Source organism: Otolemur garnettii, unplaced genomic scaffold, assembly GCF_000181295.1.
Source record: "Otolemur garnettii isolate 467f Iridium unplaced genomic scaffold, OtoGar3 scaffold00127, whole genome shotgun sequence".
Classification (NCBI taxonomy): domain Eukaryota; kingdom Metazoa; phylum Chordata; class Mammalia; order Primates; family Galagidae; genus Otolemur; species Otolemur garnettii.
The window spans coordinates 1,916,590-1,930,424 of NW_003852522.1; the positions used below are offsets into that span (position 1 = coordinate 1,916,590).

General features: G+C 47.4%; 1 protein-coding gene and 1 pseudogene across 2 annotated transcripts in view; both read left to right on the top strand.

The window, feature by feature from the left end:
- Positions 1-13,835, top strand: part of MAN2B1 (mannosidase alpha class 2B member 1) — a 24,984-nt gene that overhangs the window by 2,251 nt on the left and 8,898 nt on the right. The window contains exons 5-14 of one of the 2 annotated variants that reach the window (XM_023518057.1): positions 965-1,097; positions 1,348-1,493; positions 1,876-1,992; positions 6,344-6,429; positions 6,516-6,636; positions 6,716-6,794; positions 6,979-7,088; positions 7,332-7,439; positions 7,723-7,839; positions 8,422-8,607. In XM_023518057.1, coding sequence (XP_023373825.1) covers positions 965-1,097; positions 1,348-1,493; positions 1,876-1,992; positions 6,344-6,429; positions 6,516-6,636; positions 6,716-6,794; positions 6,979-7,088; positions 7,332-7,439; positions 7,723-7,839; positions 8,422-8,607 — 1,203 coding nt within the window. The remainder of the gene's footprint in view (positions 1-964; positions 1,098-1,347; positions 1,494-1,875; positions 1,993-6,343; positions 6,430-6,515; positions 6,637-6,715; positions 6,795-6,978; positions 7,089-7,331; positions 7,440-7,722; positions 7,840-8,421; positions 8,608-13,835) is intronic. The other variant, XM_012810186.2, reaches the window with a different exon arrangement.
- On the top strand, positions 9,821-11,790 carry LOC100948337 (annotated as a pseudogene).

The window sequence follows — 13,835 nt, forward strand, 5'->3', positions numbered from 1 at the left end:
GTGGGCCAATCAGGGCTTAAATGTATCAATCAATCAGGACTGGGCTGTACTGACCAATCAGAGCTCAGCTGCACCTACCAATCAGAACTAAGCAAGTTAATCATTTAACAACGTTAAAGAGTCAATTTAAAAAAAAAAATAAGGTAGAGTTTTTGGTTTTGGTTTTTTGTTTTTTTTTTAGACAGAGCCTCAAGCTGTCCCCCTGGGTAGAGTGCTATGGCTTCACTGCTCACAGCAACCTCTAACTCCTGGGCTCGAGCGAGTCTCCTGCCTCAGCCTCCCAAGTAGCTGGGACCACAGGTGCCCGCCACAATACGCAGCTATTTTTTGGTTGCAGCCATTATTGTTGTTTGGCAGGTCCGGGCTGGATTCGAACCTGCCACTGTAGGTGTATGTGGGTGGCGCCTTAGCCGCTTGAGCCACAGGCGCTGAGCCTATTCCCTTTTTTTTTTTGAGATAAGAGTTTTACTCTGTTGCCCTGGGTAGAGTGCTATAGGATCATCATAGCTTATAGCAATCTCAAATTCCGGGGCTCAAGCAATCCTCTTGCCTCTTTTCTTAGGAGAGACAGGGGTCTTGCTCTTGCTGAGGTTGGTCTTGCACTTCCTAAACTCAAGTAATCTAACTGTCTTAGCCTCCCAGAGTACTAGGATTACAGGCATGAGCCACTGTGCCTGGCCCCTACTCTGTTTTAAAACTGGCTTTGGGGCAGGCATGCCTGTTAGCCTAGCACTTTGGGAAGCCGAGAACAGAGGATCACCTGGGGCCATGGGGTTGAGGCTGGCCTGAACAACACAGTAAGGCCTTGTCTCTACAAAATATAGAAAAAGCCTAGAAGTGAACTGGAGGCCTCCCTCATTTCAGCTTTCTACGTGTACTCTGACCTGCCCCTCCAGACCTGAGAGGAGCTTTGGTAATGCTGCTGGGCACTGATTCACACTGTTTTCTGCTGCCCCACCTGTAGATGGGCTTTGATGGCTTCTTCTTCGGGCGCCTTGATTATCAAGATAAACTGGAGCGGGAGAAGAAGCTGGAGATGGAATATATGTGGCAGGCCAGCACCAGCCTGACGCCCCCAATTGCCAACCTCTTCACTGGTGAGGGGACCCAGTGCCAACAGGGCTGCGCCATGGGGCCATATGCTCAGATAAGCCCTGGGCTTGGTTTAATGCTCTGATATCACTGTCCTAGAATACTTAATAATTTTTGAACAAGAGTCCTGCATTTTCTTTTTTCACTGGGCCTTGCAAGCTCTGAAGCCCTTCCTGGGTGGGTCCTGGCAAACTCTGATCCCAGGGTACATGTGGGGTGCTGGGCTATCTCTTTGAGTCTGGTGTGGTCCCACAGGTGTGCTTCCCAATAATTATGAGCCACCAAAGAATCTATGCTGGGACATACTGTGTACTGACAATCCCATCGTAGAGGACCCCCAAAGCCCTGAGTACAACGCCAAGGAACTGGTCAATTACTTCCTGCGTATGGCCACTTCTCAGGTAACTATGGTGTCCAGAACTTGCAAATCTCATGTAGACAGGGCACTGAGCCTTTTCAATGGCCCAGGTGTCCCCTAAAACCTCATATTTCTTAGAAAACGATAGTATTCTGTTCATCACTGCCATGTCCCTCTTCCAGATTTGAAGAGATAGGACAGTCCACTTCCTTGATGTCTTTATCTGTGTAGGGGGGCCAAGAGAACTACTTAACAACTAGTAGCTATTTTTATCTGTGTCCATATGTGCTATACTCCCCTAACCCTACTGATGCCTGAATGTGCACCAATTGGGTGCCTTGATTATCCATACATATAATGGGCCATAGTTGTACACAGAAGTGGCCCAGGGCACCATGGCCTAAGGACTCCACTCTGGCCTGCAGGCCCAGAAATACCGCACCAACCACACCATGATGACCATGGGCTCGGATTTCCAATATCAGAATGCCAACATGTGGTTCAAGAATCTTGACAAACTCATCCGGCTGGTCAATGCCCAGGTCAGTATGCCTACCTTGTGATGCCCATGTGCACATATGTATTTGTATCCTTGGGCCTTGCGTCATGTTCATAACTCTGGGTACTATCTTTTTTTTTTTTTTGTAACAGAACCTCAAGCTGTCACCCTGGGTAGATTGCGGTGGCATCACAGCTCACAGCAACCTCCAACTCCTGGGCTCAAGTAATTCTCCTGCCTCCGCCTCCCAAGTAGCTGGGACTACAGGCACCCACCACAATGCGTGGCTATTTTTTGATGGCAGTCATCGTTGTTTGGTGGGCTCAGGCTGGACTTGAACCCACCCGCTTAGGTGTATGTGGCTGGTGCCTTAGCTGCTTTGAGCCACAGGCACTGAGCTAGCTTTGGGTACTGTCTTAGTTTTCTTTTTCTTTTTCTTTTCTCTCATTTTTTGAGACAGAGTCTTACTATGTCACCCTCAATAGAGTGCCATGGTGTCACAGCTCCCAAGTATCTGGGACTACGGGCACCCACCACAATGCCCAGCTATTTTTTGGTGCAGCCATCATTGTTTGGCAGGCTCAGGCTGGACTTGAACCCGCCAGCTTAGGTGTATATGGCTGGTGCCTTAACTGCTTGAGCCACAGGCACCAAGCTAGCTCTGGGTACTATCTTAGTTTTTTTTCTTTTCTTTTCTCTTTTTTTTTTGAGACAGAGTCTTACTATGTCACCCTCAGTAGAGTGCCTTGGTGTCATAGCTCCCAAGTAGCTGGTACTACAGGCAGCCGCCACAACGCCTGGCTATTTTTTGTTGTAGTTATTCAGCTGGCCCAGGCTGGGTTCAAACCCACCTCCTTTGCTGTTTGTGGCTGGCACCGTAACTACTGTGCTGTAGGTGCCGAGCCTGTCTTAGTTTTCTGTTACTACTAAAACAAATTGCTGCAAGCTTAGCAGGTCAAAAACAACAGAAATACTTAAAGTTGTATAGGTTAGAAGTCTGGCATTGGCATGGGTCTCACTGGGCTAGAATCAAGAAGTTGGCAGGGCTGATTCCTTCTGGAGACTCTAGGAGAGAATATGTTTGTTGCTTTTTGCTGTCTGCATTCCTTGGTGCATGGCTGCTTTCTCTTTTTTTTTTTTTTGAACAGAGTCTCACTCACTCTATTGCCCTAGGTAGAGTACCATGGAGTCATAGGTCACAGAAACCTGAAACTCTTGGAGTCAAATGATCCTCTTGCCTCATTCTCCCCAGTAGCTGGAACTACAGGTGCCTGCCACAATGCCCTGCTAGTTTTTCCTTTTTTTTTTTTTTTTGAGACAAAGTCTCACTATGTTGCCCTCAGTGGAGTCCCGTAGCATCACAGCTCACAGCAACCTCCAACTCTTGGGCTTAAGTGATTCTCTTGCGTTAGCCTCCCAAGCAGCTGGGACTACAGGTGCCCGCCACAATGCCTGGCTATTTTTTGCTTGTAGTTGTCATTGTTGTTTGGCAGGCCTGGGCTGGGTTCAAACCCGCCAGTGCCGGTGTATGTAGCTGGCACCCTAGCCACTGAGCTACAGGCGCTGATCCTAGTTTTTCCATTCTTAGTAGAGATGGTGTCTTGTTCTTGCTCAGGCCAGTCTGAAATCTTGAGCTTAAGCAATTCGCCCATTTCAGCTTCCCAGAGTGCTGAGATTACAGGTGAGAGCTACTGCACCCAGCCTGCTTCCTTCATTTTCAAAGCCAGCCATGTAGCATCTCTCTGACCTGCTCCCATCATCATATCTCTTTCTCTCATTCTCACCTCTTCTAAGTTTTAAGATCCTGTAATTACATTGGACCTGCTAGATAATCCAAAATAATCTCCCTATTTTAAGATTAGCTGATAAGCAGTCTTCATTCCACCTGCAGCCTTCCTCTTTGCCAGGTAACCTAGCATAGTCATAGGTTCTGGGGATCAAGACAAGGACATTTTTGGGTGGTTATTATTCTACCTACCATAGATGTGTAAGTGGCCTGTGGCTATATTTGTGTGCACAGGCAGTCACTCTTTCCCTTCAGCTCAGAAACTTGTCTTTTCTCTGTTCATCCAAGATGCTATAGTACCTGTACAATCTCTGTCCTGACCTCCCACCCGCTCCCGGCACTGTTGTGTCACAAAAACAGCTCTATCTAAGTAAGGATTACCCAAGGCCTTCCAAAAGACATTTCTCTTAGGTTGAAGGGCTCAACTGCACCTTGGACTTTACCTAACAAATGCAAACAATGTAACCTAATTGTATGGACTCTTATGTTAATCTGAAATTTAAAAAGGAAAAAAGATATTTCTCAGTCCTCCCATGCCCTTGGCCCATGAGGAGGCTTCAACATCTTGACCCTTCTTTTGCAAATACCATGTCCCTGAGTCACCATAGTGTCATACTGTCTTGCTGTTTCCCCATAAAATGTCACTGACTCCATTTTACAAACTCTGGAAACTGGTTCAAATCCTGGCTTTGTCATTTACTGGCTCTGTGACTTTAAGAAATGATCTTTAGCACTCTGTGCCTTAGTTTTCTCATCTACAAAATGAGCATAATGGTGGTCCCTACCTCACAGGGTTGTTAATGAGAGTTTAATGAGTTTGTTGGTATAGATGAGTAGGAAGTGACTGACACATGATGTGTTAGTGGTTCCCTATGATTATGCAGTGTCTCTGGTGGAAGGCTTCCTGCTTCTCCTTTAAGACACCAGCTGTAATGTGTCCTCCTCCTGGAAGCCCTTACCAAACCCCAGGCAGAGCCCTGATCTTTCCTCTGTGCTCCCTCACTGGCTTCCATCAGTAGCCATGATGCCACATCCATGTCAATCCTGACCAACTGGATATCTGTTCAATGTTTCTCTCTTCCACCTGGCTATGGATTCCGTGAGGGTGGAGGCTGGATTCTCTGGTTCTAGATTGTGTCTGCAATCCTGAGCATATTTGAGAACTGAGAGATTGCTGAATGCACACAGTATGTATATATATGTGTCTGTGTATTTAACTGTGTGTACAGTGTGTAGATGTGTGTATATGCACATAAAACTTGTAGTCCCATGTACAGCCCTTTGTTTACTTAACTGTTTATTGAACATGTACCATGTACACTGGGATAAGCAGAACATCCTTTTCCTCACGGAGGTCATCTTGTTCCTCCACCTGCCTCAGTTGAAAGTGAGTCTCCATTCATTATAAAAATAGTTAAAATGGGGCAGGCAAAGTGGCTCATGTCTGTAATCCTAGCACTCTGTAAGGCAGAATCAGGAGGATACCTTGAGCTCAGGAGTTGAAGATCAGCCTGAGCAAGAGCAAGACCCAATGTACCAAAATAGAAAAAATTAGGTGGGTGTGGTAGTGTATGCCTGCAGTCCCAGCTACTTGGGAGGCTGAGGCAGGGAGATGGCTGGAGCCCAGGAGTCTGAGGTTACAATATTACGCTAAACTCTACCCAGGGTGATACAGCAAGACCCTGTCTCAAAAAAATTGTATCTTTTGGTAATAATCTGATGCTGGCAGCTGAAAATAATTGTTGCTGCCCTATAATGTCATGCTTAAGTTTGTACACAAAAGTTTTTCTTTTCTTTCTTTTTTTTTTTTGCAGTTTTTGGCCGGGGCTGGGTTTGAACCCACAACCTCCAGCATATGGGGCCATGCCCTACTCCTCTGAGCCACAGGCACTGTCCCACAAAAGTTTTTGTTTTTCTTTGGTAGAGATAGAGTCTCACTTTATTGCCCTAGAGTGCGGTGGTGTCACACGGCTCACAGCAACCTCCAACTCCTGGGCGATTCTCTTGCCTTAGCCTCTGGAGTAGCTGGGACCACAGGCATCCACCACAATGCTCAGCTATTTTTGTCCACAAAAGTTTTTAATAATAAAAATTGGAACTAGGCTCGGCGCCTATAGCTCAACCGGCTAAGGCGCCAGCCACGTACACCTAAGGTGGCGGGCTCGAATCCCCAGCCCGGACCGCCAAAACAACAATGACAGCTGCAACCAAAAAAAAAAAAAAAAAAATAGCCGGGCGTTGTGGCCGGCGCCTGTGGTCCCAGCTACTTGGGAGGCGGAGGCACGAGACTTGCTTGAGCCCAGGAGTTGGAGGTTGCTGTGAACTGTGATGCCACGGCACTCTACCCAGGGGGACAGCTTGAGGCTCTGTCTCAAAAAAAAAAAAAAATTGGAACTAATTTTAAAAAGTTTAGTAAAATTTCAGGTTTATACTTGCATCTCTGAAATCCTTTCAAGGCTGGTAACATTTGGCTTCAGCCCAAGTGTGTGTTCAGAGAATCTGAGCTAGTGGCTACGTAAATGTATGCTCATGTGTAAGTGTATGCGCACCCCTGTGGGCTTCCAGGAAGGTGCGGACTTTCAAGGGCTCACATACCTGCTTTCCCCAGCAGCAGGCAAACGGGAGCCGAGTCAATGTTCTCTACTCCACCCCTGCTTGTTACCTCTGGGAGCTGAACAAGGCCAACCTCACCTGGTATTTGGGAGGACTTAGGGGATTGGAGGGTGGGCTGGCATGTCCCCTGGGTCTTGACCCGGCTCTTTATGCTCCTGGTCCTGCAGGTCGGAGAAACATGACGATTTCTTCCCTTATGCGGACGGCCCCCACATGTTCTGGACCGGCTATTTTTCCAGCCGGCCAGCCCTCAAACGCTATGAACGCCTCAGCTACAACTTCCTGCAGGTGAGTGGGCTCCGAGTTTGAGGAGGCAGCCCAGGAGGCTCAGCTGGCCAGTTGTCCCAACTTACTCCCTGCTCCTCAGGTGTGCAACCAGCTGGAAGCACTGGTGGGTCCGGCGGCCAACGTGGGACCCTATGGCTCAGGAGACAGTGCACCCCTCAGTAGGTGTCGGCTGACCAGGGGACAGGGGCGGGGCTGAAGCTGGAAACCACCCCTAGGCATCCTCTTCGAATCCCTTCTTAAAGCCCCAAGAACTCAGTCTGCCCGCACAAGACTTTTTGCCTCTCCTTCGAGTTGGGGCTGGGAGTCTTTCGGAACCCCACCTGACTCACCATCGGCCTGCAGATGAGGCGATGGCAGTGCTCCAGCATCACGACGCTGTCACCGGCACCTGCAAGCAGCACGTGGCGGACGACTATGCGCGCCAACTAGCGGCCGGCTGGGAGCCTTGCGAGGTGCAAGCGGTGGGGCCTTGGAAGGACAAAATCGGAAAAGGGCTGGGCCAGCACTTGATAATGTAGGGCGGCGGAGACTGGTATAGGGCGTGGTCGAGGACTTGGTGGGGCCTAGTGGGGATAGTGGGGGCAAGGCTTATGGGAGGCGGGGCCCAGATGGGATGGGGCGGGTCCTGGGAGGGACGGAGTCAGGCTGAAGGGAGTCGTACAGAGCTGATTCTCCCCTTTGCGCTTCTCCCCAAGGTTCTCCTGAGCAATGCTCTGGCAAGGCTCAGTGGTTCCAAGGAAGACTTCACATTCTGTCGCGACCTTAACATCAGCAGATGCCAGCTCAGCCAGACCTCCTCGTCGGTGAGCCAGAGTGGGAAGGGCAGGCTGGGAGGCAAGTCCCGTGGGTGCCACCAGATTAACCTTGCAGATCATGGAGTGGGGCCAAGGGGAGTGGGGCTCTGGCCAATGGACTGTAGAAGGGATGATATTTCTTGGGATGCAGTGAAGTTGGAGTAGGACAGAGACCAATGCACCAAGAAGGAGTTGATCAAACTGGAAGCACTCAGGAATGTACCTGTGCAAGGTGGGTAGGTTTGGAGAAGGCATGCTGTGACCCATGCCTTCCCTGATCCTCCCACCCCAGTTCCAGGTCACTATTTATAACCCCCTGGGGCGGAAGGTGGACTGGATGGTGCGGCTGCCGGTCAGCAAAGGTGTTTTCCTTGTGAGAGACCCCCAAGGCAGGACTGTGGATAACAATGTGAGCCCCTTTGATTGGTATTCTCCTGCATTTCCCCGCTTCCTTTTTGGACACCTTCTCTTGGGTACTACCCCTGCACGAATACCTCCTCCTCCATGAATACCTTCTGCCAGTGAGTATCTCTTCCTCCTTTGTCCCTTAATATTAGCCCCCCTTAGGATCATCTACCTTCCATGAGTGGTCCCCTTTTTAATACCTGTACCCCCCATATATTTTCTTCCTGTTTAATGAATATCTCCTTTATCCCAGAAAGTCGCCCACAAACCTCTTCTTCCCCCTAAAATCTTTCCATCTCTTCCCTGCCTCAAGGATCGGTCTCTTCCTCTACTTCCCTCACTCTTCCCAGACAGTCCCTCCATCCTCCTAGGAGGAGGTATATTTTTTCCAGCTTGTGAATCTTTTCTGCTGTCTTTTCCTTAGAATCTGCCACCCCCATTACCCCTGTCCTCAACACCTAGATGTCTTTCCCCCATCCTAGGCCTCTTTCCCTCAACCCTCTTGAGTTTGATGCCTCCATGTATACATGGCTTTATGTGTGAACTCACAGTATATTAACTCTGTTTCTCTCCTTTGTTACCCCAGGTGGTGATACTTCCCAGCACAGACAGGCAAATGGACCATTCAGAGCTACTATTCTCAGCCTCAGTGCCTGCTCTGGGCTTTAGCACCTATTCAGTAACCAAGATGACCAACGGGAAGCTCCAGACCCGTGCCCCAAGGCGCAGGCCCAAGAAGTCCTCGTTTAATGTCTTGGCCATTGAAAATGAGGTAAAACTCCATTCCGATTCCCTTCTCTGCACCCTGTGACAAATTTGAAGTGTCATAGTGAGCGGTACGGAGTTCAGGTCAACAGGTCCTGGTTCATGGTCTGCTGTCACCACTCCCCTGATTGTGTCTTTGAGGGAGTGACCTTTGTCTGAATCTCTGTGACTCACTGTGATGATGGGTGATACTTGATAGAGAGGTTGGAGCTGATGGCGGGTGTTGGTTTGCATTTTTAGAGGCGATATCAGGGAATGCCTTACTGAGAAGGTGACATTTAAGGTGAGACCTGAGGGAGAAAGCTGTGTGGTTACTTGGGGGAAGAGGAATCCAGGTAGGCAGAGAACAGCATACACAGAAGCCCTTAGGCAGGACAATGTGCTGTATTTGAGGAACTACAAGGAACCCAGTGTTCCTTGTGGAAAGGATAAGGGAGGTGACAGGTCAGACCTTGAGGGGCCTTAAGGACCAATAGGAAAACTTTGGCTTATACAGCAAAAGAGCCACTAGCAGATTGGGGCTTCATTGAGACCATCCTGGGCCCTAGCACTTTGCCTTTTTTGGGTCACTTCTACTATTTAAAAAAAAAGAAGTTAAGAATTTCAGCTTTGGCTTGGCATGGCTCAAGCGGCTAAGGCGCCAGCCCCATACACCTGAGCTGGTGGGTTTGAATCCAGCCTGTGCCCACCAAAAAACAATGACAGCTGCAACCAAAAAATAGCCAGGCTTTGTGGCAGGCACCTGTAGTCCCAGCTACTTGGGATGCAGAGATAGGAGAATTGCTTGAGCCCAGGAGTTGGAGGTTGCTATGAGCTGTGATGCCACAGCACTCTATCCAGGGTGACAGCTTGAGGCTCTGTCTCAAAAAAAAAAAAGTATAAGAGTTTCAGCTTTTGGACTGGGCATGGTGGCTCAGCCTATAATCCTAGCAGTTGGGAGGACGAGGCCAGTGGATTGCCTGAGCCAGAGTGAGAGAATGGTTTTCCACACTTACGGAGCGCCACAGAGTTTTCCTTGTTGTTGAAATGCAGCCAGAGGTTTTTTACCTGTCTCTAAATAATTGCTGGGTGTTGTGGTGTGCACCTGTAGTCCCAAATACTCGGGAGGCTGCAGCAAGAGAATTGCTCGAGCCCAAGAATTTGAGGTTGCTGTGAGCTATGTATGACTCCATGGCACTCTACCAAGGGTGACCAAGTGAGACTCTGTCTCAAAAGAAAAAGAGTTTCAGCTTTTCAGAGAAGAAATTGAAATAAGATCATAAGAAGCCTGAAAAATGAAGCCTAAAATGAAATATTAAACCAATAAATTGCCCCAGCAAAGCTGAACAGCACAGCAAACAAAGCCATGGAAAAATCTTACAAGGCAATAAAATCCCAGCAGAAGGCTGAAGAATAGTGCCATTTGTACATCATGAAGCTACGCTCTGGCCTTACCATAGAAAAGGAGGCCTGTTACTTTAGGAAAAAAAAAAAAAAACACCAAAGGCCTTCCTTAGGAAAGAAATCACCAAAAAACAGGTATAAAAGAACATTTGTCACTCACTGCCTTTCAATAGCTGTCTACTATGGGGCACTTTGCCTTTGGTGTACCTGAGATCCAGAAATAGGCTAGAACACTTCATGTTCCAAGTCCCACAGAATCCTATGCTTCCCTAAGCACATACAACAAGCAATCCATTACTTCCATTTTGGAAGATGGAAGTTATGAGACGTATGTTGAAGACTTGAAAAAAGATCAGGAGAAAGACAATATGCTACTGCATTACTACAAGTCTCAGTGCTCTTCACGTGAATCAGATGATGGTGTCGATGGCAAGATCCTTTTTTTTTGGTAGAGACAGAGTCTTACTTTATTGCCCTTGGTAGAGTGCCGTGGTGTCACGCAGCTCACAGCAACCTCCAACTCATGGGCTTAGGTGATTCTCTTGCCTCAGCCTCTCAAGTAGCTGGGACTATAGGTGCCTGCTACAATGCCTGGCTATTATTTTGTTGCAGTTTGGCCGGGGTCGGGTTTGAACCTACCACCCTCGGTATATGGGACCTGGGCCCTACCCACTGAGCCACAGGTGCCACATAGATGGCAAGATCTTTTTTTTTTTTTGCAGTTTTTGGCCCGGGCTATGTTTGAACCTGCCACCTCTGGCATATGGGGCTGCTGCCCTACTCCTTTGAGCCACAGGTGCCGCCTGATGGCAAGATCTTAATAGTAAACCAGGGTCCTACAAAAGACCTCTGGCTGCATTCCAACAACGAGGAGAACTCTGTGGAGCTCCGTAAGTGTGGAAAACCATTGCCAGAGGAGCAGGCATTCTTTCTTCTTCATAAGAAGCCCTTCAAATGTGTTTCATTTGGATGTAAGAAAGATCCTGGAATGTTTATAGGTGTAAAGGATAATCACCTTTCCCTAATTAAAGTAGACTGTTCTGGCTGGGCACAGTGGCTCATGCCTATAATCCTAGCACTCTGGGAGAGTGAGCCAGGTGGATTGCCTGAGCTCAAGAGTTCTAGACCCTGACCCACAGTGAGACACCATCTCTAAAAATAGCTGGGCATTGTGGTGGGCGCCTGTAGTCCCAGGTACTCAGGAGGCTGAGGCAAGAGAATTGCTTGAGCCCAAGAATTTGAGGTTGCTGTGAGCTAATGATGCCATGGCACTCTACTGAGGGTGACAAAGTGAGGCTCTGTCTCAAAAAAAATTAAGAAAAGACGGGCAGCGCTTGTGGCTCAAGGAGTAGGGCACTGGCCCCATATACCGGAGGTGGTAGATTCAAACCCAGCTTTGGCCAAAATCTGCAAAAAAAGGCTCAGTGTCTGTAGCTCAGTGGCTAGGGTGCCAGCCACATACACTGGAGCTGGCAGGTTCGATTCTAGCCCGGGCCTGCCAAACAACATTGGCAACTACAACCAAAAAGTAGCTGGGTGTTGTGGCGGGCGCCTGTAGTCCCAGCTACTTCGGAGGCTGAGGCAAGAGAATGGCTTATGCCCAAGAGTTGGAGGTTGCTGTAAGCTGTGATGCCACGGCACACTACCAAGGGTGATAAAGTGAGGCTCTGTTTCAAAAAAATTAAAAAAAAATAAAAATAAAGTAGACTGTTCTGAGAATTTGAGCACTGAGAATATCATGTTTAAGCTCTCTAAAACTTAATGTGATGGAAAGCTGTGGGCCTTGGATTGGATAGCCCAAATGCTACCTTTGAAGAAATAATAAGAGATAAAGAGATGAGCAACATGTAAGGGAAATGAAGAATGCTTAGCATGCTGTGGAATGTTTTCCTTCTTACATGTAAAAATATATATTTTTTATCCTTCAGTTCTGTTTTGTATTTCCCTAAGTAAAATTGCATATTTAGTACAAGGGTCTGTGAATTAAGTAGGTAGGGTATTGGTAAAGAAACTGCAAAAATTCCAAGATACAGCCTAACCTTTACTTTTTTCTTTTGTCAATACAAAAAGAACTTCCATGTAGGCCAAGTGCAATGGCTCACTCCTATAATCCTAGCACTCTGGGAGGCTGAGGAGGTTGGATAGCTTGAGCTCACAGGTTACAGACCAGCTTGAACAAAAAAGTAAGACCCCATCTCTACTAAAAATAGAAAAAACTGAAGCAAAAGGATCACTTGAACCCAAGAGTTTGAGGTTGCTGTGAGCTATGACGCCATGGCACTCTACGGAGGGTGACACAGTAAGACTCTGTCTCTAAAAAAGAAAACAAAGGGTGGCGCCTGTGGCTCAGTGGGTAGGGTGCTGGCCCCATATACCGAGGGTGGTGGTTTCAAACCCAGCCCTGGCCAGCTAAAGCAGCAATGACAACTGCAACAACAACAACAACACAAAAAGCCGGGCTTTGTGGTGGGCACCTGTAGTCCCAGCTACTCGGGAGACTGAGGCAAGAGAATTGCTTAAGCCCAAGAGTTGGAGGTTGCTGTGAGCTGTGATGCCATGGCACTCTACTGAGGGTGACAAAGTGAGACTGTCTCAAAAAAAAAGAAAAAACCAAATATGGAATCCACTTACCACTTGTGTGAGCCTAGATGAGATATAGAATTAACATTAAAATTCCAGTAACTAAGGGGCAGCACCTGTGGCTCGAAGGAGTAGGGCACTGGCCCCATATGCTGGAGGTAGTGGGTTCAAACCCAGCCTGGCCAGAAACTGCAAAAAAATAAAAATAAAAAATTCCATAACTGATTTTCCTTCATGTCTGTACCATACTATCTCTTCAGATCTTGGCTCAGGGATCTATGTCTTTCAATGTACACAAATTTTCTTCTAATTCCTGCTTCTCATGTACACAATCTTTTTGTTGTACAGTCCCTGCTTACTATGAAATACTCATTTCACTTTTGTCTCTTCTTCATTTCTTTTTTTTTTTTTTGAGACAGAGTCTCGCTTTGTCACCCTTGGTAGAGTGCCGTAGTGTCATAGCTCATAGCAACCTTAAACTCTTGGGCTCAAGTGATCCTCTTGCTTCAGTTTTTCAATTTTAGTAGAGATGGGGGTCTCACCCTTGCTCAGGGTGGTCTTGAACTTCTGAGCTCAAGCAATACACACACCTCAGCCTCCCAGAGTGCTAGGATTACGGTTATTTTAAAGTCTTAACAATTTCTACTATAATTTTTCTTAGAATTAACATTTACAATAAACGATAAACATAATAATGGACTATTTGTGAAATATGCCATTTTCTGAAAGTGTGGGGTTTTTAATTTCTAACTTGTTGAGAGATATTGCATATAATTGCTGGTAGTACATAAGATAAAAGAGGCTAACAATTACTGTATAAAGGTATTACATTTGTAAAACAATGTATCTTTGTTTCATTACTTTGTCAATAGTTTTACCAAAGTGGCTCAGTGCCTATGACTCAAGCAGCTAAGATGCCAGCCACATACACCTGAGCTGGCAGGTTCGAATCCAACCTGGGCCTGCCAAACAACAATGACAGCTGCAACAAAAAAATAGCTGGGCGTTGTGGTGGGCGCATGTAGTCCCAGCTACTTGGGAGGCAGAGGCAGGAGAATCGCTTGAACCCAGGAGTTGGAGGTTGCTGTGAGCTGTGATGCCACGGCACTCTACCTAAGGGGACAGTTTGAGGCTCTGTCTCAAGAAAAACCCCAAAAAACCCAATATATTTAAGAAAAGTTAAAAGTTATATTTTATGGCTCGGCGCCTATAGCTCAACCGGGTAAGGCGCCAGCCACGTACACCTAAGGTGGCGGGTTCAAATCCCCAGCC